Source organism: Sitophilus oryzae, unplaced genomic scaffold (assembly GCF_002938485.1).
Source record: "Sitophilus oryzae breed Bouriz unplaced genomic scaffold, Soryzae_2.0 scaffold_682_pilon_pilon, whole genome shotgun sequence".
NCBI classification, from domain to species: domain Eukaryota; kingdom Metazoa; phylum Arthropoda; class Insecta; order Coleoptera; family Curculionidae; genus Sitophilus; species Sitophilus oryzae.
Genome location: NW_022147287.1, coordinates 4,360,853 through 4,384,219, shown reverse-complemented (window position 1 = coordinate 4,384,219; position 23,367 = coordinate 4,360,853). Strand labels below are relative to the sequence as shown.

The 23,367-nt window shown below is 31.7% G+C and overlaps 1 protein-coding gene and 1 non-coding gene across 3 annotated transcripts in view; both read right to left on the bottom strand.

Annotated features, from left to right (window-relative positions):
- LOC115887945 (putative epidermal cell surface receptor) overlaps window positions 1-23,367 on the bottom strand; it is a 56,535-nt gene that overhangs the window by 5,255 nt on the left and 27,913 nt on the right. Inside the window, exons 4-13 of one of the 2 annotated variants that reach the window (XM_030907480.1) lie at window positions 21,348-21,563; window positions 18,674-18,797; window positions 12,209-12,444; window positions 9,650-10,048; window positions 7,555-7,723; window positions 5,687-5,850; window positions 4,624-5,298; window positions 3,474-3,645; window positions 3,282-3,419; window positions 382-550 (exon numbers count right to left, since the gene is read on the bottom strand). In XM_030907480.1, coding sequence (XP_030763340.1) covers window positions 382-550; window positions 3,282-3,419; window positions 3,474-3,645; window positions 4,624-5,298; window positions 5,687-5,850; window positions 7,555-7,723; window positions 9,650-10,048; window positions 12,209-12,444; window positions 18,674-18,797; window positions 21,348-21,563 — 2,462 coding nt within the window. The remainder of the gene's footprint in view (window positions 1-381; window positions 551-3,281; window positions 3,420-3,473; window positions 3,646-4,623; window positions 5,299-5,686; window positions 5,851-7,554; window positions 7,724-9,649; window positions 10,049-12,208; window positions 12,445-18,673; window positions 18,798-21,347; window positions 21,564-23,367) is intronic. The other variant, XM_030907481.1, reaches the window with a different exon arrangement.
- On the bottom strand, window positions 6,906-7,063 carry LOC115888093. The gene has a single exon (XR_004051209.1). It is a non-coding gene; the product is annotated as a U12 minor spliceosomal RNA (small nuclear RNA).

The following is a 23,367-nucleotide window of genomic DNA, read 5'->3' as shown; positions in this document are numbered from 1 at the left end:
TAGTGCCTCTTTAGTGGTCAGTTTTGAGTCAATATTTTTTAATTCTCTTTCGTGTCGATTGCTGATTGAATAGGAGCCAGAAATGGCTCAAAACGAAATAAGTAAATTACCAACAGATATTCAGGCTGAGGCAACAAACGCCATATCCAAACTACTTCCATTTAAATTTTAAATCCCGAATAACTTATGAAAAGGAATACAAAAATTTTCAAAAATGAAAGCAATTAAAAAACGTGCGAGAAGAAATAAAGTTTTTAACCTATCCTCGCTGTTAAAGTATCATTTAATCTACCCTTGCGGTTAAAGTACTATTTTATCTACTATTTTTGATAGATATAAGGCAATTTTAACAGATGCTATGGAAAAAAGCTTATTTTTTACCTGTAACTCGTATTCAGTGAATTTCCTCCAAGAAATTGTGACCCAGGTGGAGTTAATGTCAGATATCTCCAGATCAGGCTCAATAGGAATTTGAGGAGGCAGAGTAGTTTGGACTTCTTTGGGAGTTCTGATCTTGTAGATTCTTGATGATGGCGTATTGTGTAGATCTCTGAAATTATATAGATCAAAATTAACTTTTTTTTTTATTTTTGTCCTAAAGTATCAGTGGAAAAATATCAATAAGGCAGGAAAGAACATAGGCTTCAGTTGTCATCTTCATAGACATCCAAGAAGCACTTAAAGTACTCGGTGTCACAGAAGTCAATTCTAGACCAGTATAAGAATTGTGTCGGTGCTCTAAGTACATGAAATAGGAATGTTAGGCTAGCCGGGGCACCGACATGATGTAGAATGTAGTATGTTTAGGAGGGGAGTTAATCACCGCGATCTTATAGATCTATTGTGTGTTCCCCTTTCTTGAATTATAACGAGTTATAACTCATCATACAGTCTTAGGGCTTTAGACAAAGCCAGTAATAACTGGCATGGCTCCACAGAGGCCAGCTCTCCATCCTCGACATCAGCCATACCAAAGTTCATGGCACGAATGGTCGTCGTCTCGGCGCACTCAGTGATAAGGTGTTCTGGTGTTTCCCCATTTTCCCCACAGAATCTGCATTCGCCGTTGTTTCTCAGCTTCAGCCTACTGAGGTGTTCGTTGAGGAGACAGATTAGGCTGTTAGAAACCCCGTGACAATCCGAAGATTGTTTTTACTTAAATCAAGGAAAACCTTTGATTTTTCTCGGTCGTAAGTTCTGAGGAACTTTTTCGAGCGTCTTAGACCGTTGGAGGACACCCATTCCAAGTTACGGATGGAGTCTCCCATATTCTTCAGTTCCGCTTTCAGTTGGTTCCCGTTTGGAAAACAGACCGTTTCTGGTCCAGTTGGAGTGTTCGCTCCTTTCCTAGTTAGATCATTTGCTTTTTCATTGCCATCTATCATCCCTTGGTGAGCAGGCACCTAGAGTAGGAGGACTTTATTTTCTTTGCCTAATTTGTTGAGCTTCTCTAGGCATTCTTTGACCAACTTCGAACTGATGGTTACTGAGTTGATCGCGTTAAGTGCTGCTTGACTATCGGATAGGATGGCAATTTTCGACCGGCATGATGCTCATACCGATAACGAAAAAGCAGATGAAATGGTCAAACAAGGCCCAGGATCATAGGCTTAGAACTTTTTGGCGGCGCTGCAAAAGCAGCTTCAAGAATGATCAAAGCACCTTCAAGAATGAACAAATTTCTAGAATTGTGGAGAAGTTCACCAGGGATAGACAGGCGAACAAATTCGTAGTAGAACATTCGCCAAAATTTACGGCCGATATGCAAATACAGAAAGATTCTTAAAAATGTGGTGTGTCTAGAAATAGGCTTAATCTAAATGCGCAGATTTTGTCAATTTGAAGAAGAATACGCTTTATTTCTATGTGTAGATCAGAAGAGATCAAAATAGGTCGTAGTGGAACAGAAGAAATAGATATTTTATATAATTAATATATTAATATTATATTATTTATATAAAATATAGATATTTATATACAGGGTGGTGCGAACTGTATTCCGGAAACTTGGGCAGCATATTCTGCAGGTAAAAATAAGTAAAAAAGTTTGTATAAATGTATGTTAAATTGCTTAGTTTCGGAGATACAGGGTGTAAAGTTTCATATTTATTTTGATTTTTTTCCAAATAATTTCTGAAGTAACGTCAATATTTGGATGAAAATTGGTGTCTGCGATAGTTTTTTGACATGAGAAATTTGATTTTGATGTCAATATGACTCCTATTTGTAGGGGGCGCCAACTACATGTATTTTAACTGTTTTGAAGTGTAAGAAATTCGGTGATTTTTTACGTAAAAATGTCTTTTGATAAAAATCACTACCAGCAACCGTTCTTAAGATATTGAGAATGAAAATAGTCAATACATGTCATTATTGACAAAAAAACATGTTGAGTAGATAGTTATGTGACTATAATAATAAATTTGGGAACTTTTTATTTTTTTAAATTAATCATAAATTTTTCTTCGCAAAAATTATGATAAAACAGTTTCTGTTGTACTTTTGGCACAAAATCATTTCAAATTTATGATTGCAGTTTAATAACTATTTAGTCAACATGTTTAATTTATGTCAATGATGACAGGTGTTAATAATTTCGATTCCAAATATATCGAGAACCATTACTCGTAGCCATTTCTACCAAGAGACCTTTTACGTAAAAAACACGTCGTAAATGTATTTTTTTTACTCAGTAGTTTTATACAGGTACGGACGAAAAGTTATTACACTTCAAACCAGTTAAAAAATATATATTTGAGACCCTCTACAAGTTGGAGTCATATTGACAACAAAATCAAATTCCTCATGTCAAAAACCTCCCAAACACTAATTCTTATCCAAATATTGACGAAAAATCGAAATAAAAATAAAACTTCTACACCCTGTATCTCCGAAACTATAAGCATTTTAGGGCATACATTTATACGAACTTTTTTATTCATTTTTATCTGCAGAATATGTTGCCGAAGTTTCCGGAATACAGTTCGGACCACCCTGTACACCTGAGCCTGGAGTACCAGGGCAAGATTGTTACAAAGGTAACGAAAATAAATAATATAACAATAATCTAGGTAGCAGATTAATTTTAGAGGAACAAAACCAAAAAAAATAGTGGTTCTGAAAAATGTTTAAGCAAAAATATATATTTTTTAATTTTCAAAATAAAAAACTAAGCAATTTTTGACTTATTATAGAGATCTGTCAGTACATACTTCGAAAATGTGTGCACTTATTTACACTCACCCTGTTTAATTTGACTTATAAATATTGAGGATACTTGCCTTAGAGTGATCGTGATCTTTATCTTATATTCTTTATCCGGTAAAAGATCCAGGAGATCGAATTCTAAAGATGGAGTAGCGATGAGATCATTTGGAGGAGCAAAAACTTGCAGCTCCCAGCTGCTCACGTCGTCATTACTGAAAAAAATATTAATAGACTCACACAAAACTATCTTTAAAAGTAAAACTTACTCTTTGTGAGTGTAGCGCACTTCAACCCTTCCATGTAGGCCTACAATGACAGGAGGTACCATGAAAGCCAGTCTAATTGTGTGTGGATCCACTGCTTCCAAAGAATGGACAGTGATGTCGTCGTGGGGTTGGTTCAAACCGTAGTCATCTGGATAATGGTTGTTGAAGGTTTCTGTGTATATATAATCAAAATTAAATGTTTATTTTCGAAAAAGAAAAACATCAACAATTATTGAGATGTTTTTAAAAACATGTAAAAAATAAAATTTAGATTTTTCAAAATAAGTTAGTCAGTACGTTCAGAAAGTTTAAGACAGATTACCATGGTAATAACGAGGTATTTAATCTAGTATTCATCTATAGTCTATCCAACGAGATGATCCATTATAGTGAGAGTTTTATCTGTCATTTTAATTCAAAGGCAAATTGTATTTTCTCCCATTTTTGAATATGGTTTGTCGAAATATATCCTGATTCGCTGGACAGATTATACCTACTACTGATGTTGTTTTAACAAGTTTAAGTAATTGTTTTTGAAAAAGTAATTCATACCTGAGAGAAATATTAGTTTTTTTTATCTTTATATCGAAGTGGGCCTTGATTTTGTGTTGGCCTATTTGCCTAACTATTTTTTATCACAATTTAATATTTTGTATTATTATTTATCTCCATAATTAACTACTTTTGAGAAGGTAAATTAACATTCTATATTAGATTTAGTAATTACAATTGAAATCTATACAATAACAAAGAACAAAACTAAAAAGTATTTTTTTAGTGACGAATATAGTTTTTTTTTTCTAAAAAAAGTCATTGAAATCGTCAAGAGTTACAACGATTTATTAACGCGCGTCCAGTGTAAAAGTAAGTATAGAAAAAAACTGACTACGCCACTGGATCGTGCATAAAAAAGTGTCTTAAGAACGTTTTTACAGAATTTTATTATTCCGCGAAATACCAAAGTTATGGGCAATTTTCCAAATGGTAAGAAATTCAAAAATACCCCATATCTCAGTTGGTAGTGAAAATATCAACAGGCGGTTTACGCCATTAAAAACCAGTTAAAACAGAGACCAATTTCGACCACCCTGTACGGTTGTATGTATCAAAATTATTAATTCACCAATCCAAGTATAGTTTACTAGTTTACCTTGAGGTCTAACTTTAGTAGTCTTGTTCGTATTTTTACTGCCACTGGTGTCCAAATCTGGTCCCGAATGAGGATGAGAATGTGTATACGAGGGAGGCAAAGAATTTTGTCTGTAAGGATTGATGTTTTTATGGAGTTCCTCCAATATTTCTTCAAGAGATATGTCAGTAGGAACGGCATGAGGGTGATTATGACTTATCGGAGTTGTTTGCAAAGGACTTATAACATCGTTCACATTTATAAATGGATTTTTTGGATGGTCCTGAGGTAAAGAATGAATCTCCACGACAGAACCGTGAGGAAGATTGGATATTTCTGGATGCTCTTGAAGAAAGTGTAACAAATCTGGATCATTTACCTCCATCTGGTGAGGAGGGACAGGAAGATTATTTTGGTTTGGTATAATTGGAACAATAGGTTGATGTGGACGAACAAAGACTTGGTTTTTATTGACTGGTGGAAATTTGGGTTTCTCACGGAATTTGTAGAATGGATTTTCGTGTTGATCTATCACGTTAACCGAGGAATTTTCCTGGTTAGCATATACACTGAGAGGACCAAGAATTTTATTTGGAGTTTTGTCAGCAAATATGTTTTTGTTCGGCTTTGGTATATTATTATTTGTTCTTGTTTGGTTCTGTCGGGTTTTGTCAGTATCAGGTCGTCCAGTTGTGGCTAAAAGAGAATACATTTATATATTTTTTATTTAGATATACCGTGTGATTTAATAACATTGTCTCAGTAGTCCCAAAAATATCACTTTGGATTAAGCTGAGTAGTATTACTCACAGAAATTTCTCAAAATGAAATACATAATATTTGAACACCTACTATGACGTAGTTTTTATTCGATCACACGGTATATGTTTTTTGTGTAATAAAAAAGTAAAAAGTTGAATCCCAATGAACTGGTTACCAAAAGTATATGATCGAAAAAAAAAATCGTCGTCAGAGTTGGCTTGGAGATGCAGCGTCATTTTATATGGTGAAATTTGACGACAAACCAACTTGACGCCGTTTTTTTTTTCAAATATATAGTGTATAAAATGTAAATATCTATTACCTTGATTTTTGGGATCGGGACATACCCAATACATGCAGCAATCGTCATCAGGGATGTGTTGAAGGGATGCCTCCCTTGATGAACAGGCTAAGTTAGGTGGTGGCAGGGCTGTGACAGGAGGACATGTAGGTTGACATTCTACATTACCCATTTCGCAGTAACACCTAGAAATGAAATTATGTCTAATGATAATAAACAAAAAAATAATAAAATAAATTCTCACACAAAAAAAAATACTCAAAAAATAAAACTAACATAATGATAAAACAGAAATATACTAAGAAACTGATTATCTAAAAAAAGAAATTTTGTCTTATAATAAAGAACTAAAAAAACTAAAAGAAATTCATAAAGAAATACTGGCCAGAAGAAATAAAATTCGCTTTAATAAATAAGACAAGAAAATAAAATAAAACTGACGTAATGAAAAATCAAAAGTATAATAAGAGATAGATATATTTTTATAATTATTAAAACATAAGATTAACAAAAAAATATAATTTTTCTAAGATAACGAATAAAAAAAAATAATTTCTCACTAAAAAAAGCCAAAAGAAATAAGATAGGTTTTACTAAATACGAGAAGAAAACAAAAACAAACTAACGTCACGAAAAACCAGTAAAATAACAGAATATTTTTAAAATTAATAAAATAGGGGAACAGAAAAATAATAAGATTATTATAATTATTAGTAAATAAGATTAAAAAAAGTGATTAGGAAATTATGTTTAATGATAAGATGATAATGAACAGAAAATATTTTCACTAAAATAAATGGTCAAAAGAAATGAAATAGGCTTTAATAAATAAGAAAATAAAATTAAACTAACGTGGAACAAAATAACGAAACAATAATAAAACGTGACAATATAACGAAAGACCAGAAAATAATAACAATTAAACATTTTTATAATTAATAAATAAGATTAAGGAAAATTAAATTATGTCTAATGATAAACAACAAAAAAAAATAAAATAGGCTTTAATAAATAAAAGGAGAAAATAAAATAAAACTAACGTATAACGAAAAACCAGAAAAATAATAGGATAATATTTTTATAATTAATAAAAAGCTTAAAAAATTAAATTATGTCTAATGATTGACGATGAACAAAAAAAATATTAAAAACAAAGACCAAAAGAAATGAAATAAGCTTTACAAAAAAAATAAATTAGACAAACAAACAGAAGAAAATTATTTTTATAATTAATAAAATAGGGGAAGATCGCTTCACCCGAACCAGGCAGCGAGAAAGTAAGCTGCCAGTCCAATGGGACGACCTGTTCCCCTTCAAAAATTCGGGCTAGGTTAGCTAGCATGTAAGCCAAGCATTACCAGGGCTCTTATATTTTCCTTACTCATAAGTTTAAGGCACGAATTCCGAAATCTTCAAATTTATCATAACTTTTAGCGTTTCAGTATAAATATTCATAGTTGTAGATCATACTGACATCTCTCGGTATAGTTGGATAATTAGGTGACGTTTGGCGGGAAAGAAAAATGTAATACACCGTCTGTGGCGACATCTATTTAAAGTTTCAGTAGTTAAAAGAGATTATGCTGCCCTCTGTTATCGATAGTCGAAAGTAGGTTAGTTTAAATGCTTGTAGTTGTAGAAAGATGTATTCTCTGAAATTGGGCGGGGCTTAAAAATACATCAAAGTATACCAGGGCGCTTCAAAAATTAATTTTACTTTTTGTAATTTAAAATTATAGTAAATTATGATATAAATTTTTAATAACAGAAAAATAAAATTTATTATTTTATTAAAACATTAATGAGCTAGAGTAAAAATAATAAGAAATATACAGGGCAATAAGATATTACAAAAATTAAAAGAATGCAAAAAATTAATATGTACCTACCGTTTTTCACATCCTGTGACATTTATAGGCAATTGTTCCCAGTTCTTGTATAATTTGTCTTCGTGTAAGCAGGATCCGTTGTTTTTACACCTGATTTGCTCTGGACAGCAATTTGGAGCAGATGGTTGGAAATTTGGCGGTACTGTCTCCCATTCAATACATCCAGGATCTACAAGCATTTTAATATTAAATAAAACATCAATGCTACACAAAAAGAAGACGGGCTATGGTCTAAGTTGCGACGGTCTATACAGGGCGAGCCTTAAATAAATAGTCTAAGAAAGTCTTCCAAAATAATATTTTGAAAATATGGCAACATAGGTAGTAGATTAAATTTACAAGCAAGAAAACCCAGAAAAAATCCAGTGGTTCTCAAAATTTAAGCAAACATTTTTTTTATTTTTAAAGTAAAATAACTCGGTTGTTTTGGACTTATTTGAAAAAACGGTAAAGAGAAAATATGTTTCTTTTATCGAGGTCTACCAGCCCTAAAAATATTTGCACTTATTTAAGACTCACCCTGTACAATTTAGCCATGGCAACAAAAAATTGAAAAGTTATCATAAAACACATCATTCTCCTCAGCAAAATATGCAAATTTTGTCAATAATAATTATATTGTTAATACCGTATTTTTAATTTAATTAAAAATGCTAAAATTAAATGCTATTTCTTGCGGAATTTGTCATATTCTAATAAAGATTTTATTGCTGTCTTTTATTTTTTTCCCTTTTTATTACTAAGTAAATCATTAAAATGTAATAATAGGCGGTTGAAGCGTAGTACTAGCCACATTACCTTCCTTGTATACCGAACGGCTCTAGTATGGCAAGCTGTACCTTGCTACTCCCAAGGCGTTAAACGCTATATACGGGAGCTATTATTATATTAAATCATTAAAACAAGTATTACATCCATTAAAATGTAAACGCTTTTAAGATAATGCATATAAAGATGCAAATTAACTTAATGCAATGACTATAAATATTCTGGATATATAGCACCAATCTTTTGATAAAATGTAATTATATGACCTACTTTAATGCATTAATAAAAATATTTATATTATTTTGTATCTATTTTAATTAAAATAAGTATGAGAATAATGCTTTACTTAGCGTTTTTTTTTCACAATAAGTATATCCAAAAATATAAATAGTGGGGTGCCCAGAGACTTTTACCTCGGAATTCAACTACTGTGAATGTATTAATATGAAGCCTTCTGTATTGTGTTTTATAGATAAAATACACTAAAATGTTTACCCATATTTTTTCGTTGCTTTTAATTTTTTTTTAGTAAATTCTTAGTTATTTTCTTCTCAATTTTTATATATTTTTTAATTGTTTTTCTAAGTAAATTTATTGAAATAAATGAATCTAACGTATAAGCTATACATATTATTAGCTATATATTTTTTTTCGTAATTTTTACAACAGATCGAGTAAGTTCTGCTTCATTTAGTCTTCTTCAATTCATTATAAATTTGAAAACCTGGCAAACGGCGGTTTCTTAGCGATAAACTTATAATAAATCGATCGTCTCGATTAGAAGTTCTCATACGAAGGTTCCTGGACATCTAGATTGACATCCTCAGGGACGTGGTCATAATTCAAAAACCACTCAGTATACTCTATGGTATTAAGGTATTTTTGGAATCGGAATTGTATAGCAAATTCACTGCACAAATATAAAGCAGTTCGTTTGAAAAACTAAATCTTATGTTTAAAAATATATTTGACTCACCTTTTATATCTATAAAAATATTTGTGAAATGTGAACTACCATTAAACACATATTTTGTAAAAGGTTTGGAGTGAAAATCTCAAATAGGAATCCTGATACAGAGCTTTTTCGGAACACGGAGCCATCTTGTATGCATTTGTATATATATGTGTGTTTATTTAAATACTAAAGTGAAAGCAACGAATTTAAATGGGTAAACTTTGTAATATATTATATTAACAATACAATGCAAAAAGTTTTATAAAAATTCGTTCACAGTAAATGAATTCCGAGGTTTGTATCCCCTAAAGGCTTAAGGTACTCCACTAAAAAGTTATAGCCATTTTAATATCTAAGTACAAAACAACTCACCCAACACATCCACGCCAAAATAAGTTGGACACTCCAGTTTCAAACAGTTCATTTCACCATCACGACACATACACAACGATTCACAATTGTCATTGTACGTTTCTTGGTCAGCAAATTTCTTCCCCTTGTAAGTACAACCTTTTGTACTTTTATTTGGTACCACTGTTGTAGTTGTCGATGTCGTTGATGATATTGTCGTTATCATCGAATGCTCGTCCTTTTTTGTTGTAGATTCAGTTGTTAATGAATTGCTTTCAGTACTGTTATCTGTTTGTCTCTTGACTAGGACTATGTCGTCAGAGTTTTCCAATCTGATGTACTTGTAGTGTTCTTTGACGTATAGTCTACCTTCAGGGAAGAGCTGGTAGTATTCCCACGATTCCTTGTTATTGCTAACCTCTGAAAAAATAAATAAAAGCAATGTTATGATCAAACTAGAATATCAATTATAAAGAAGTCCAAGAAACATATTATTATCTCTCTGATAAAAACGCAGTTGCAACAAGAGCATCAAAATAAATAAATGTAAATATAATATGAATAGGAGATAATAGTCACATCTAAGAACACGCCCTGTATAGACTGACTAATTTTTATCACCGTTAATAAAATTAAAATAAAATTGATAAATTATTTATTTAATCTATTTTATTATTAAATTTTATTAATGTTTGTTCTGATATCCAGTGATAACTACAGAAAATTCCAAAAAAAAATAATGGTACATGAGATAATTAGAAAAAAACTATTTTTAAAAAGTTTTAACATCCTGTAACTTTAACACTATGCATTTTTGCACCTATGCTTATAGGAACTTTTTTTCATATTTTTAAGAGTAATCATTGAGTAAAACTTTCGCAAGTTAATGATATTATTTTTTTTAAAGGTTGCTATTATTAGACTTGAATTAAGACAAATTAATAAAATTGCGTTTATCTCATCAAGGAGACTGAAATCGACAAAATATCAAGAGACAACTTTTAATCGGCATAAACTGCTTACACTATTTCACTAACTGGAAAAAAAAAGTCAGTGGCGTACATGCTTTTTTAGAAAAATATTGCAGTGATAACCAATATGCACGTCCCTGGTTAATATGTCGATACTTTTTTAGCATTAAAATTTAATCGCCATAAACTGCTTACACTATTTCACTAACTGGAAAAAAAAGTCAGTGGCGTACATGCTTTTTTAGAAAAATATTGCAGTGATAACCAATATGCACGTCCCTGGTTAATATGTCGATACTTTTTTAGCATTAAAATATGTCGCATTTTTACCCTCGAAATTTCATTCGAATCGCTAAAAGCACTTGAAAGAAAATTATAATAAATCGAAAAAAGCAGAATCAGATCTAGTATGTTGATATAAAAATAATTCTTATTTTTACATAAGAAATCTCCCCACGAGAGATGGCACATGATTTTCGAAACACTCTGTATAAGAATTTACACACTGACTTTTTTTAGACAGTTATTTTTTTCTTTTGTAATTAAAAGTCTGTCAAATGACTCAGGGAAAATTTGGACAGACGACATCCAAAATATGACAGACAATATAATTTACCTCTGTTAATTAAAATAACAGCAGCAACTGTCACTCTCACGTATTCTTTCTTTGGACAGACTATACAAGGATTCATTTACAGTAACTTTCTTTATTAACCTCGAGTAGCTAAATTATTCTTACTCTAGATTTTGCTGACAGTTATTATCAATTTATAATCATAACAAGCGTTTAAGCTAATTGATATAAACATTTTGTTTTAATAAAAAAACTGATAAAAAAGTATGGTAATGTTAATTTCACATGTAATTTACTTTTAATTAAGCTTTAAGCATCTGCTGAAATAGATTAGAAAATTAAATAACGACTAACACTCTAGATTTAATTTAATATACTGTTTTTTTAGATAAAATAGATGTTTACGTTATAAGTGATTAATAGTTATTTTTTATACAAGACGATAAAATGGTATTTTGTCGTCGACCGAAAAGATTTAAATTTAATAATTAATTAATTTCGGGAGACGATAATGCAATTTTATCGTCGTGTATAAAACAATATTTTTCCATAGCGAGTTACGTTTTAAAAAATATTCAGAAACTATTATTTCAAGGAATTTATTACGAGTAGAAAAAATATTGTGCTGGGTTGGCTTTGGTTTCTATGTAATTTGACAAATAAATGAAGCTGTCTCTTTAGTTGTCAGTTTTGAGTCAATATTTTTTGATTCTCTTTCGTGTCCATTGTTGTGAATTGGAGCCAGAAATGGGTCAAAATGAAATAAGTAAATTACCAACTGATATTCGGGCTGAGGCGACAAACGCCATATCCAAACTACTTCCATTTAAATCCTGAATAACTTATGAAAAGGAATACAAAAATGTTCAAAAATGGAGGCAATTATAAAAAGGTGCATGAAGAAATAAAGTTTCTAACCTATCCTCGCTGTTAAAGTATCATTTAATCTACCCTTGCGGTTAAAGTACTATTTTATCTATTATTTTTGATAGATATAAGTCAATTTTAACAGTTGATATGAAAAACCTTTCTTACCTACAACAGGGAGATTGGAGTTGTCCTGATACTTGGGCTCGACGTCCAGGAAAATCACAGTATTATTCAGCTGTCTAGCGTCAGTTATCTTATGATGATCTCCAGCGACGATTTCATCCTTTTCCTGATCTTGATGATCATCCAGGGTGACGTCACAAAGTACTTTTTTACAGCAGGGATCCTGAGAATCGGGAATTTCCACACAGCTTTCTGAAGTTTTGTGAGTTACAGGACACCTGAAATAGACAACAGATTTTGTTTAGACTATACAGGGTGGTCGGAACTGTATTCTGGAAACTTCGGCTGCATATTCCGCATATAAAAATAAGTAAAAGTATGTATGTAACATCAATATTTGGAACAGTTTCTGTTGAAACAGTTTCTGTTGAAACAGTTTCTGTTGAACTTGTGGTACAAAAAAAAACTCAAATTTATTATTTCAGTATAATATAACTATAATAACTATTTAGTTAACACATTTAATTCATGTCAATGATGACAGGTATTGATAATTTGGATTCCAAATATCTCGAGAACCATTACTCGTAGCGATTTTTACCGAGAGATTTTTTACGTAAAAAACGTCGTAAATGTATATTTTTTTACTCTGTAGTTTTGTACAGGTACGAACGAAAAGTTATTACTCTTCAAACCAGTTAAAAAATATGTAGGTGGCGCACTTTACAAGTAGGAGTCATACTGACATCAAAATCAAATTTTTCATGCAAAAAAACTCCCAGACACCAATTTTCATCCATATATAGACGTTACTTCAGAAATTATTTTGAAAAAATCGAAATGAAAAGGAAACTCCTGCACCCTGTATCCCCGAAACTAAGCTTTTTTTAGTTATTTTTATCTGTAGAATATGTCGCCGAAGTTTTCAGTTCGGACCACCCTGTATATTTCTATAAATAGGATATACCTATATAGATAGGATTTGATTTTTATACAAAACTGTATTTACTGTATTTTTTTTTAATAAAACTAAAAAATAAAATCAAGAATGGCTGTACCGATTTTAATGATCAAATATGTAAATTTACAGAAACAGTGTAAATTTACGGAAAAAGTTTAAATTAACGGATAAAACAAAAATTTGCAGAAAAAGTGTAAATTTACAAAAAAAGTGCAAATTAACAAAAATGTGTAAATTTACAGAAAAAGTGTAAATTTTCATGAAAAGTGTAAATTTACGGAAAAAGTGTAAATTTACAGAAAAAGTGTAAATGTACAAAAAAAAGTGGTGAATTACAAAAATGTGTAAAAAGTGCAAATTTACAAAAATAAGTGTAAAATTACAGAAAAAGTGTAAATTTACTTAAAAAGTGTAAATTTACAGAGAAAGTGTAAAATTATAAATTAAACTGAAAATATTTTGCGAAGTTGGCATGGCAGCTCTACGCTTTCGTACCATCCACCAAAAGGTATCAACTCATCTAGGAAAATTCCCGCTTGCAATGCAAATAAAACAACCAAAACCAAAACCGATCAGTCTAATTTAAATACCGGTCTAGCTTTATTAAAAGCGTCTCAGCTTTCTCTCCCATGCATAAAAACGATCTCTTAAATAGGCAAATTAGCCATAAATTAACACCGACACGTTCTCTAGCCACTGAAAACTACTCCGACCGTAAACGAATCGTTCATTATTTGCTTTAGTTACTTTGCTTGATTTGATTTTCGATTGCCAGCAATCAAACTAGCTCCGCTTTGGTTGTAACATTTTTGGAAACAGTAGCGGCTCGTTTTTGAGGATGAGAGGTACAATTTTTAGCCGAGCATACCAATAGGTATGGTAGGCTATTAAGATTGGCAAAAAAAGTTTTTTTAATTTCACGCAAAATGAGTTATTTGGGTCATAAATGACATAAATACAAAATATTTTCATAGTGTCTGTCTGTCTGTCTGTCCGTCTGTAACACGATAACTCAAAAACCGCTTTTTTTTAAATTTAATTTTCCTGAAATGTTTAAATTTTAGGAAAGCGTTTATAAGCTCAAGAAATTGGTCAGCAATTTGCAAATAATAATGAGTTTATCACTGAAAAGCACTCTTATTTATTCAGATGATACGCCTCGTAACAACAGCCGCTACTGTTTAATTACTTTTCATTCAATATCTACGCAAAATTCTCAATATCCGTTCGGCAAATATCGCAATTTGTTTTTAATTCTCGTGCGACTTTCTACCCACTCTCGCTTTTTTTCTCTGACGCTCTTGAGTGAAATGCAATTCAAGAACGTTTTGCGCAAAATGTTTGTCAGAATAACGGCGGTTTCCTAGATGTGTAATATCCCAAAGCCTTAAAGAGAGCTTGAGGAACTCCCACCTGCTAAATATATTACTCCTACAAGTTGTACCATATGTGTATGTTTTACAGCAAAATGGGCGCTTTCAAAGTTAAAATATAAAATTTTGTACAGGGTTGTTCACCACATACGACACGGAGTATTGTAGCTAAACGATTAGATTTTTACAAATTGTAAGTTTTGGGTTCGTCAAAGGACTATTAGAGCTACAATTTAAAAATACTTTTACAAGATACAGAGTGTCCCAAATAAGTAAAAAATATTATAGTTGTATTTTTTTAAATATAACACCCTGTATATTATTCTATTTTTGGATTCTACGATTGAAATAAAGGTAAATTTGATTAAGGTTTATTACACTTAAACCTTACCGGTTTTGAAATATTTTCAATTTAATGAAATTGCAGTAAAAAATATAAGGCTTTATTTCTCCAAGGGTATCAAAGTTTTTAATACTAAATATTTACTGAAGGTTATTTATTGATCAGATATTGTGTTGCAATAAAAAAAATTTTACTACCTTATACAGAGTGTCCAAAAATTTATATTAAATAATTACTAGCTTAGCGTCTGGAGCGAAGTAGGTCGCCGCCGAGGCCGAGCGTCTATGCCCAGTTACAGCAGTTACTTCTGTTCGCGACAGGGAACTAAAACTCTAGGAGCGCGACGGCTGGAGCGAACACGTCCCGATCGAGATCGCGCGGCACTACGGACATACCAGTTCCAGATACTACTGTTGGCGACCGACGAAATCGCGACGGCTGGAGCTAAACACGTCGCTATGAGGCTTACTACGGTTCGAGCTAACTTCAAGTACGATTATAAATAATTTATTTGCAAATTATATATAATTTATAATTTTGTCGTCATTATGATCGTTGTTCTTCAGTAACAGGTTCCTGATTCGTTGTGGAGTGCGACACGACGTTACAAAAAAATACCGCTCCAAAATCGCGTTACTCAAATACCGACACATCACTACTATAAAAAAAAAAGAAAGTAAGTGTAGTGAGTGTAGTAGTAATCTACTTTAAAATTTTCAAGCAATTTGTAGCTACTTTATCTGACTTTTTAGTATCTCTTTCTAAATTAAAAATGAAAGTTTCCATCTGTCAATTGTACGAGGGAAAACAAAATGTTGATATATTGGAGGAAGTTTGAAACACCCTGTGGAATATGTTAACAAAGCAAGGAATTTAAAAATTATTTTATCATCTAGGTACGTCCTTTCTCGATAGTTTGTTTTTTGATTCATCTCAATAGGTTTAGTTTTATTGGAGATATTCGCTTTTGATTAAGACCGTAAAGATTTAGAGCTTTTTTAGCATTGACTTTCGATCCTCATCAACACAATTATAAAATAGTGTTTATTGTTTTTGTAATGTCACTGTCATTAAAAAATCATATTATTATTCTTTATTGACGTTTACTCGTAGTTGAGATGGTTTTAAGTTCTGAAGAATCGGCTATATTGCTGCTTTAATTGATCATGGTAGAGATCAACTTTTGGACTTAAAACCATACCTGCTAGAGTAATTGCCCAACAGATAATAATATATGATTTTTTCAAAGACAGTGACATTATACCGGGTGTTGCATCGTCGAGCGCGACATAGGAAATCCCATGTAAATTTTAATGGGGTCAATTATTGGCTTCCCTAATTATTTTAGAGAATAATTCTATTTAGGTTTATTGAAGAGCACTAAAACCCGCATTCAAAAGAATAACTTTAGATATTTTTGATTAGCCCGTTTACCAATTATCGTCGATTTCTTTTTAAATATTTCTCCTTTCTTATGGCCCTGCATTTACCTACTTATGAGCACCAGTCAAGGTAAAAGATAACTGTCAAATGAAGTTGTCATTTCAGAAATTTATCTATTTAGTGCTTTATTATTATTATTAAAAACTTATACCTACATCGAAAATATTAGCAATGAATTACACTACCGAAGAAAAAGTATTGATGATTAAATGGTATTATCAAGGAAATAGTTATCAAAAGGTGTCGGACATGTTTGCTGCTCTGTATCCGAATAGACCGATACCTGGAAAATCTACAATCGCAAGGAATATCCAGAGATTTGAGACCAAAGGTACCCTAATAAATTACTGCATATGTGAAGCAAGGCAGGAACAAAGAGAAGATGCAAGAAATGATACAGGCTTGGAAGTTTTATTGTGCGTGGAAGAGAACGATGGAAAGATCAGCACAAAGAAACTTGAGGATGAAAAAGGAATAGATCACACTACAGCGTTTCGAATTTTGAAACGACATAAATACTATTCGTTCAAATATGAAAAGCACCAAGAGCTACGAGATGGGGACGAAATACGGCGGCAGGCGTTTTGTTTTGATATGATGGAAAGAGCAAACAGGGATAGGGAATTTTTAAAAAATATGTTTCACTGACGATTGCACGTTTACCTTAAATAATGAATCCAAAATTATCGATATTGGAACAAAGAAAACCAACACAGGTTTGTCGAAACAAGGACGCAATATCCACAGAAAGTAAATGTTTGGGCAGGGATACTCGGACACAATATAATCGGGCCATTATTTCTTACGCGAAATTTAAATGCAGAATATTATTTGGAACTACTCGAAAATCATATTTTACCTGCTTTACATGATGCCGCTAGGGAAAATCAGGATGTTTGGTACCAAATGGATGGCAATAGTTTTAACGGAAACGTTATTGGCCTAAATCATACAGCCAGTAAGGTCTCCTGATATTTCGCCAAATGATTTCTTTCTCTGGGGCCATTTAAAAAACAGGATATACAAGGATAAAAAATACCCAAATCTAGACGAGTTAAAAAATGCTATTTCTGCCGAATGCAATAGAATTTCAGTTAACCAACTAGCGAATGTAAGAAGAGAATTTTATGATCGCCTGGGTTATTGTCTAGTAGTCGATGGAGGAATATTTGAACATCTTCTTAAATCCTAAAGTTCTAACAATTTAATAGTACCTAAATTAATAAGTTATTGAATATTGTAATAATACTATAATTAACCTTTTAATTGATTACTTCATTTTACTTTAATTCATGTTAATTTGTATTTATAAATACATCTTCAAGATTTCCGATGTAGGAATGAATTTTCAATAATAATAAAGCACTAAATAGGTAAATTTCTGAAATGACAACTTCATTTGACAGTTATCTTTTACCTTGACTGGTGCTCATAAGTAAATACAGGGCCATAAAAAAGGAGAAATATTTAAAAAGAAATCGGCGATAACTCGTAAACGAGCTAATCAAAAATATCTAAAGTTATTCTTTTGAATGTGGGTGTTAGTGCTCTTCAATATACCTAAATAGAATAATTATTCTCTAAAATAATTAGGGAAGCCAATAATTGACCCCATTAAAATTTACATGGCATGTTACTATGTCCCGTCCGACGATGCAACACCCGTTATAAATCATAAACACTATTTTATAAGTGTGTTGACTAGGATCAAAGGCAAAGGCATAATTTTAATGTAAAAAATACGAAAAAAATTTAGGTCTTCTTTAAAAGCGAATATCTCCAATAAAAATAATGCTATTGAGATGAATCAAAAAACAAAATATCGAGGAAAGATACATCTAGATGATAAAATGATTCATATATACCTTGCTTTCTTAACGTACTCCACAGGGTGTTTCAAACTTTCACCAAAATATCAACGTTTTGTTTTCCCTCGTATAATTGACAGATGGCAACTTTCATTTTTAATTTAGAAAGAGGCACTAAAAAATCAAATAATTTAGCTACAAATTGCCTGAAAAATGATCAAAATTGGTCCACTAAAACACAATATATAAAACTTTAAAATACATGAAAATTTTAAGGTGCCCGTTTCAAACAACAAAAAATAGACGTCTACTATTATGATATTTTTTCCTCTTTTTTGCCAAATTATTCCAAATGCACGTTAAACCATAAAAATGCAAAGCAAATGGAATAGTGCTTTGTTAATTCATGTTAGAATCGAATCTAAATTTTAAATGCTTTCGTTTGAATTGAATAATTGAACTTTCCTTTGTCACAGAGTGCGCAGAAAGTGAAAGCAACTGTCAATTCCCAAAGGAAAATGAGATAACATTGTTTCCCGAAACGGGTTTTCTTAAAATATTGTAATTTTTCGTATTTACCTAGGTTTACAGTGTATCTTTCCTGCTATTTCACAAGTGCACACCTCAGAGCAGTTCTTGTGAAATATGTCTCCTCTGTTGTAGGTTTTGTTCTCGTACGTGCACATCTCCAAAGGTTCAGTTTCTGAAAATAAAGAGATTTTAAAATATCAAAATTTGCCACATGTTATGTCATTCTATTCAGAGTGTCATTTTCTATCGATTAAAGCTTTGAATAAGAAGACTAAGGAAAGAGCATATTAAAAATCTTAGGTACACCGCGATGGGCCTCAAATATGGCCGACTTAAATTCCGGTTTATCAGTGTCGTTCTAATTTTATTTAAAAAATGTAAAACTATCATGTGGGGTAGACGTGGGGTAGACTCAATCATTTGTTGTTTTATTTTACGTTGTGAATAAATGTTGGTAGTTATTAAAATTGTTATAAAAATATATAATTCTAATAAAAATAGATAAGTTATAATATGTATTTATTAACACAAACATCCGATACGCTACTGAAGCAGGTAAGTCAAATTAACGTATCTAAATTCTTTGACATCTAATCTTTGACAAGTAATAAATAAAAACTTAAATGCAAGAAAAATATATAATTTAGTTAATTTAAGTGAATTTCATAAATGATCGGTTTACTACACGTATGTATATTATATAGTCACTTACTAGCGAAAAGTTGTTCCATTATTTCACTCAATTTTTGCCGAGATCTACCGCACGCTACACAACCAACTATTTTAGAGTCTTTTCCGATAAATCGCGATAGTGTCACTGTTAATTTAAGTTCTGCCACAATTTCCATCTAGATTTACTAGCTTTATTCAACTATCAGTAGTAGAATAAATAATCAATAACATAAAATAAGCTCCGTAAAGACTGACAAATCCACAAAATTTCAAATCAAATTCAAATGTGTCAAATGAATCGTCAAACAGAACTGTCAAGGATCCCCACCCTAGAGAGCTTTTATGGTGACTTTTCCGCCCACCATGCATGAATACATGCATAGCATTATGCTCCTTCCTTAGTCTTCTTATTCAAAGATTAAAGTAAAAAAATACCGAGGGTGTCATTATTAACAAAGCAAATCACGTTTTTTTTATCTGAAAAAATAACAAGTTATAGGGGTGAGTAACTTTTGAGACGCATTCGGTATGATGTAAAAGAAACAAGTTAAAATACCAAAAATAACGCTAAATTGAAACGCTTCGTATATCCCCGTATCGCCCTGTAGACATCAAAGTATTTTTTCTACTTGTTTTATCTGTATTTGGCCGTAAAATGTCTCACAATGTGGCCGCCATAACCATAAATATATCGGAATAATTGACAGCCAGTTTGTTTTTGACGAAGTACTTAGATAGTTAAAATAGGAACTGCCTTCTGCTATTATGGTATAGTGTGTTGCAAGAGTAGATAAAAGTTTAACAGATTTTATAGATCTAGTTATATTTTTTTATTATTTTGTTTTATAGTATTTCTAGTGTGACTTTTTTTCATTAGTGAGTAGAACTCAGAGAAATAAGTATACTTAGAGAAGTTCTTAAATATTTATCAATACAATAATAGTCCTATTTTGGCATATCTTGCAATAGGTTTGTATGTAATTTTATGTTACTTTTTAATATTTGATAATAATAATATTGGATATTAATGAATATTAATGAATATTATAATTATTAGATAATTATAAAGTAACATAAAATTCAGAAAGATATTAAGAAAAGTATAGTATACACATATGTTAATCGCAAAACAATTTCCGATACACGTGAACAACTTTGAATGACAAGCGATGGCGACAGCGCTGCCAGATTGTGATGGATTTATGAGACCTAATATTGAGAACTAATATTTTAGTGATTAATTGATTTATTTGTTTTATAGCTTATTTTACTGATTACATATTGGCAAAAACTAGTCTATTATGAAGATTATTATAAGCGTTATTATGGGTTATTTATTTATTGATGTACATCTTACAACGCCATCAGTGGTAATAACAAGTAAGAGGGTGCTATTAATGTATAAACTAATAATCACAGAATTTAATAAAAACTAACTTTGAAAGTGGTATAATGTGCTTATCAATCAAACTTACTTTTCTGACTGCAGTCAAGGGTAATAAAGGAAGGACCTTTATTGTGGCGTTCTCCTTCAGAATAGTTAAAAAAAACAGGGAAGCTATAAGCTCTTTGCTTCGACTGTTTAAATGCTTTGGCATATTTTCAACATACAATTTCAAGAAATGCAATACAAAAACTCGAAAATTTTGGTGCTTAAAAGTGCAATTTAAAAAAAAGAGTATGAAAATAGGCAAAGAAACGAGAATTACTCACAAAGATTCAAGAACATCACGATATTATACAAAATAATGACGGACACTAGGATAATTGTCGAAAAATAAAGGACAACATTGCTGAACACGACACAATATGACCAACATGGCGATCATAGAATTCGGTTTAAACTAATTTTTGCAGCTTTAATCTAAATAAAATATCTGTTACAATCATTTGCTCTATAAAGTAAAATGCAGAGCTGCTCGGTTTCTTAAATTATACAACAAATTTAAACATTTTTGCCAAAATTTCATTTAGTCAGGTTTATAGGCTTTAGTGTCAATGTCGATATGATTGATGACGTGCAACGGAAACTGTTTTGCGATTACTATACCTGTATCTCCTGCGCAAAGCATTACTGCACAGCAGGGATCTTCTGCGTCCTTTGCAGAACACAGGGGATCTTCAATCTTCTTTCCGCGTCTGAAGAACGGTCCCGTGCACCTATCTTCGCAGTCCATTTTGCCATTTTTGCACGTGCAAATTGAGTCGCAGTTGATCTCTAGCTTTTCACCGTTTTCGTAGGTTAGACCACCTTTTTGACAGAAGCCTGCAACAAGTAAAAACAATATTAATAATAATAGCTCCCGTATATAGCGTTTAACCTTTGGTTTAACGCCTTGGGAGTAGCAAGGTACAGCTTGCCATACTAGAGCCGTTCAGTACACAAGGAAGGTAATGTGGCTAGCATTTTACGCTTCAACCGCCTATTATTACCTCAGGATTGTGAATCCCAAATACTCATTTAAGGCTGAGTCGACTTAGGTACTCACACTATTTTTATTTTAATAAAAATAGTCGGCTGATGAAATGCCGCGTGTGGGATCGAACCCATTACATTGAGATTGGACGAGATTAGTACCTCTACACCACCGGGCACCAAAAAAAAAACAATATTAATAATTCAAATACTTTGAATAAAAATATTATGGGAGGAGCATATCAAAAATCCTAGATCGAACGCGGCGGTGTCCTAAAATGGCCGACTTAAATTTAGGTTTATCAGTGCCGTTCTAGTTTTATTCAAAACGTGTAAAAATATGATGTAGGGTAGATATGGGGTAGACTCAATAATTTGTTGTTTTATTTTACGTTATCAATAAATGTTGGAAGATATTGAAATTGTTATAAAAATATACAATTCTAATAAAAATAGATAAGTTATAATAATTATTTATTAGGGAGTTTTCGTTGCTTTAAAAAAATTCAACGGTACGGTTAACGGATACGTAACCATAACCGCTATTTTGACAGATAAAAAAACAGTTTTCGGACTTTCGGTTCATCGGTTCGGAGCCGACATACGATACGATAACCAAAAACTGACAGCTGAGCACAGCCCGTAGGGTAGTGTTATGATTTTTGGTTTTTGTATTGTTGTTTGATTTGAAAGTGCTTTATATGACTTTATTGGGTATCGCTATATAGGATGGACAATTTAATTTTATTGGACTCTAGTGATGAATTGGATTTGGAGGATGCTATGCTGTTGGAAGGGTTTGAAAACAACATCGAATATCGAGCAGAACTTTATGGGGAGTTCAACCAAGAAATATTATCTGACCAAGAGTGCAAAGCTAACTTCCGCTTTGAAAAAAAAGATATTCCTCGATTAGTTGAAGCACTAAGAATTCCCAACGAATTTAACACAGATAAAATAAATAATCAAAACATAAACAAAATAGAATGAGGTTAGGTTAGATCTGTATTTTTCAATGTTGTGTTTCTACTGCGCTAGTGCGCATGCGTACCGCTATGTTAACGGCTTTGGTTAACGTCCGTAAAATATCGGCAGCTAGCGCTTACGATATACGATAATCGAAATTGAAATGTCAAAGTTGTCAATTAGCGTTAACCGGCATTGCAATTTGTAAGCAACGAAAACTCCCTATTAACACAAACATATCCGATACGCTACTGAAGCCGGTAAGTCAAATTGACGTATCTAAATTCTTTGACATCTAATCTTTGACAAGTAGTAAATAAAAGCAAAAATGCAAGAAAAAATACATAATTTAGTTAATTTTAAGTGAATTTCATAAATAATCGGTTTACTACACGTATGTATATTATATAGTCACTTACTAGCCAAAAGTTATTCCATTATTTCCCTCGATTTTTGACCGAGATATACCGTACGCTACACAACCAACTATTTTACAGTCTTTTTCGATAAATCGCAATAGTGTCATTGTTAATTTAAGTTCTGCTACAATTTCCATCTAGATTTACTACCTTTAAGCAACTATCAGTGGAAGAAGAAATAATAAATAACATAAAATAAGCTCAGTAAAGACTGACAAATCCACAAAATTTCAAATCAAATTCAAATGTGTCAAATGAATCGTCAAACA